The sequence below is a fragment of the Nicotiana sylvestris genome, chromosome 12 (genome assembly GCF_000393655.2).
Source record: "Nicotiana sylvestris chromosome 12, ASM39365v2, whole genome shotgun sequence".
Classification (NCBI taxonomy): domain Eukaryota; kingdom Viridiplantae; phylum Streptophyta; class Magnoliopsida; order Solanales; family Solanaceae; genus Nicotiana; species Nicotiana sylvestris.
The window spans coordinates 31,844,103-31,846,782 of record NC_091068.1 but is presented as its reverse complement, the minus strand read 5'-3'; the positions used below and the strand labels follow the sequence as shown (position 1 = coordinate 31,846,782).

At 34.3% G+C, this 2,680-nt stretch overlaps 1 protein-coding gene across 1 annotated transcript; it reads right to left on the bottom strand.

The window, feature by feature from the left end:
- Positions 1-1,114: 1,114 nt before the first annotated feature.
- LOC138882863 (uncharacterized mitochondrial protein AtMg00810-like) lies at positions 1,115-2,171 on the bottom strand. The gene is made up of 3 exons (XM_070163499.1): positions 2,010-2,171; positions 1,849-1,881; positions 1,115-1,759 (listed from the first exon to the last, which is right to left on the bottom strand). The coding sequence occupies exons 1-3, from the start codon at positions 2,169-2,171 to the stop codon at positions 1,115-1,117; spliced, it is 840 nt and encodes a 279-aa protein (XP_070019600.1).
- Positions 2,172-2,680: the final 509 nt, after the last annotated feature.

Sequence of the window (2,680 nt, the reverse complement as noted above, 5' to 3'; positions counted from 1 at the left end):
TTTGACACACTCCCCAAGAAAATACTAACTAGAAAAAAAAGTATTTCGACTAAATTACCCTCAATTAAATTTGCGTATTGTTAACTTGACGTATTGGATATGTAAATAAGGGCAAATTTGAAATACAAAGTTAATTCCTTCTTGATTATATAAACGGACACTTATTCTGGACCAATATAAAAAGGCTAAAAGTTACTCATTGTGGGCCGGATGGAGTATTAATTTACTGTGTAAAATAAGGTCATAATACGTACTGAATAACCATATTAAGCGATGAATATATATATATATATATATATATATTTCTTGATTATATAAACGGACACTTATTCTGGACCAATATAAAAAGGCTAAAAGTTACTCATTGTGGGCCGGATGGAGTATTAATTTACTGTGTAAAATAAGGTCATAATACGTACTGAATAACCATGATATATATATATATATATATATATATATATATATATATATATATATATATATATATATATATATATATATATATATATATATATATATATATATATATAAAACTTAGAGAAAGAAGATTGATTTCTTTTTAACATAACACAAAACATCATTGCGGTTACAAACTATCAAAATAAGTGATGTAATGAAGCAATTGAGCTCGAGGTGAGCTCCAATGGTGGAAATGAAGACTTGGAGAAGAAGCCCCAAATTAGGGGCATGTGCGAGAACAGAGAAGAAGAGAACTTGAAAGTGAAAGTCTAAGTTGTATTGACTCTGTAATGTTGTATATATACAACTACACAATCAGAAGGAATACTAACAAAACTAACTGACTAATTAACTAGTGGAAATATAACCGACTCAACTAACAAAGTAACAGAATAGTACAACTGCTAAAGCTATAAATAATATAATACATCTCAATACCCCCCTCAAGTTGGAAGTGAGGGTATCATTGCTAACTTGCTAATAATGCTGGAATATTTAATCCTTGTGAGGGCCTTAGTGAGAATGTCTGCAAGTTGATGGTTAGTCCCAATGTGATGTAGAGAAATGAGGCCCTTTTGGTGTTTGTTTCGAACAAAGTGGTAGTCGACTTCAATGCGCTTTCATCGTTTGGGTTCCTTGCTATGTGAAGTGCTGACTAACTATCGCAAAACACTACAATGGGACTGTAGAATGGGAATGTGAGCTCCTCAAGTAACCTTTGCAACCACATTAACTCACCAACCACTTTCCTGATGGATCTATATTCTGCTTCTGTTGATGACAAAGAAATGGTTTCATGCTTCTTTGATTTCCAGCTAATATGGCTATTTCCTAGCAGGACAATGTAACTAGTGACTGATTTCCTGGAATCTGGGCAGAATGCCCAGTCAGAGTCACGGTATGCTTTCACCATGTCGTCATTATCTGTGGAAAAGAAAATTCCTAGGCTAGGATTAGTCTTCAAGTATCTTAACAGGTGATAGGCTGCCTTTAAATGTGGTTCTCTTGGATCTTGCATAAACTGGCTCAGATGCTGAACGCTGAAAGTTATATCCAATCTTGTGTTGGTTAAGAAATTCAGCTTCCTAACCAATTTTCTATAGCAGCTAGGATCTGATAAGGGAGCTTCTTCCTTTGCTTTGAGTTTCACACTTGGATCAAGAGGTGATGATAAGGGGCTGCAACTGAGATAGACATATTCTTTTAGGAGATCAATGACAAACTTAATTTGGGAAATAATGATTCCATCATTCTTGTAGAGAATTTCTAGTCCAAGGAAATAGTGTAGTCTTCCCAGATCCTTAATATTGAAACTATCATGTAAGAACTTCTTCAAAAAATTCTATTTCTTCTAGATCTGTTCCCGTGAGTATCAAATCATCAACATACACTGCTAAATACACCAAAGATGTCCCATTCTTTCTGTGGAATAATGAATAATCATGCATAGAATGCTCATAACCTCTGGAACAAAGTGCTTCTGTTAATTTGGCATACCATTGCCTACTGGCTTATTTCAGGCCATATAAAGACTTATTTAACTTACAAACCAGCCCTAATTTAGGCACCATTAACCTAGGTGGGATCTCCATAAACACTTCCTCATTCAAATCTCTATGAAAGAAGGTATTATTCACATTTAGTTGAAATATGTCGCATCCTCTCTTCACAGCTACTACTATAAGTCCTCTCAAAGTGCTCATCTTTACCATTGGTAATAATGTTTTTTGTAATTTATTCCTTCTTGTTGTGTGTATCCTTTTACCACTAAACGAGCTTTAAACCTTTCAGTACTTTTATCGGCTTTATGCTTCACTTTATATACCCACATACAACCTACAACTTTCTTTCCTGCTAGCAATGGGACCAAGTCTCATGTGTGATTGGCATGTAATGTCTCAAATTCATGTGTAATGGCTACATGCCAAGCATGATTAATAACAGCCTCTGCATATGAAGAAGATTCATTATCATGACAAACACTTTGCATCAAAGACTGGATACCATGGATTAAAGCTTCAGGAGAGACAAACTGATGGTTTGAAAGTAATGCATTAAGAGATTGTATACAACTATTGGAATGTAGTTTAGGCACAATATGAATGTAGTCATTTAAGTATGAAAGTGTTTTGATTTCCTTTTATGTTCTTCTAAGTACATGAGTGTTCTGATAATCAATTTGAAGTGAATGATCATCCAAAGCTAGTGGTGAGTGGTCATT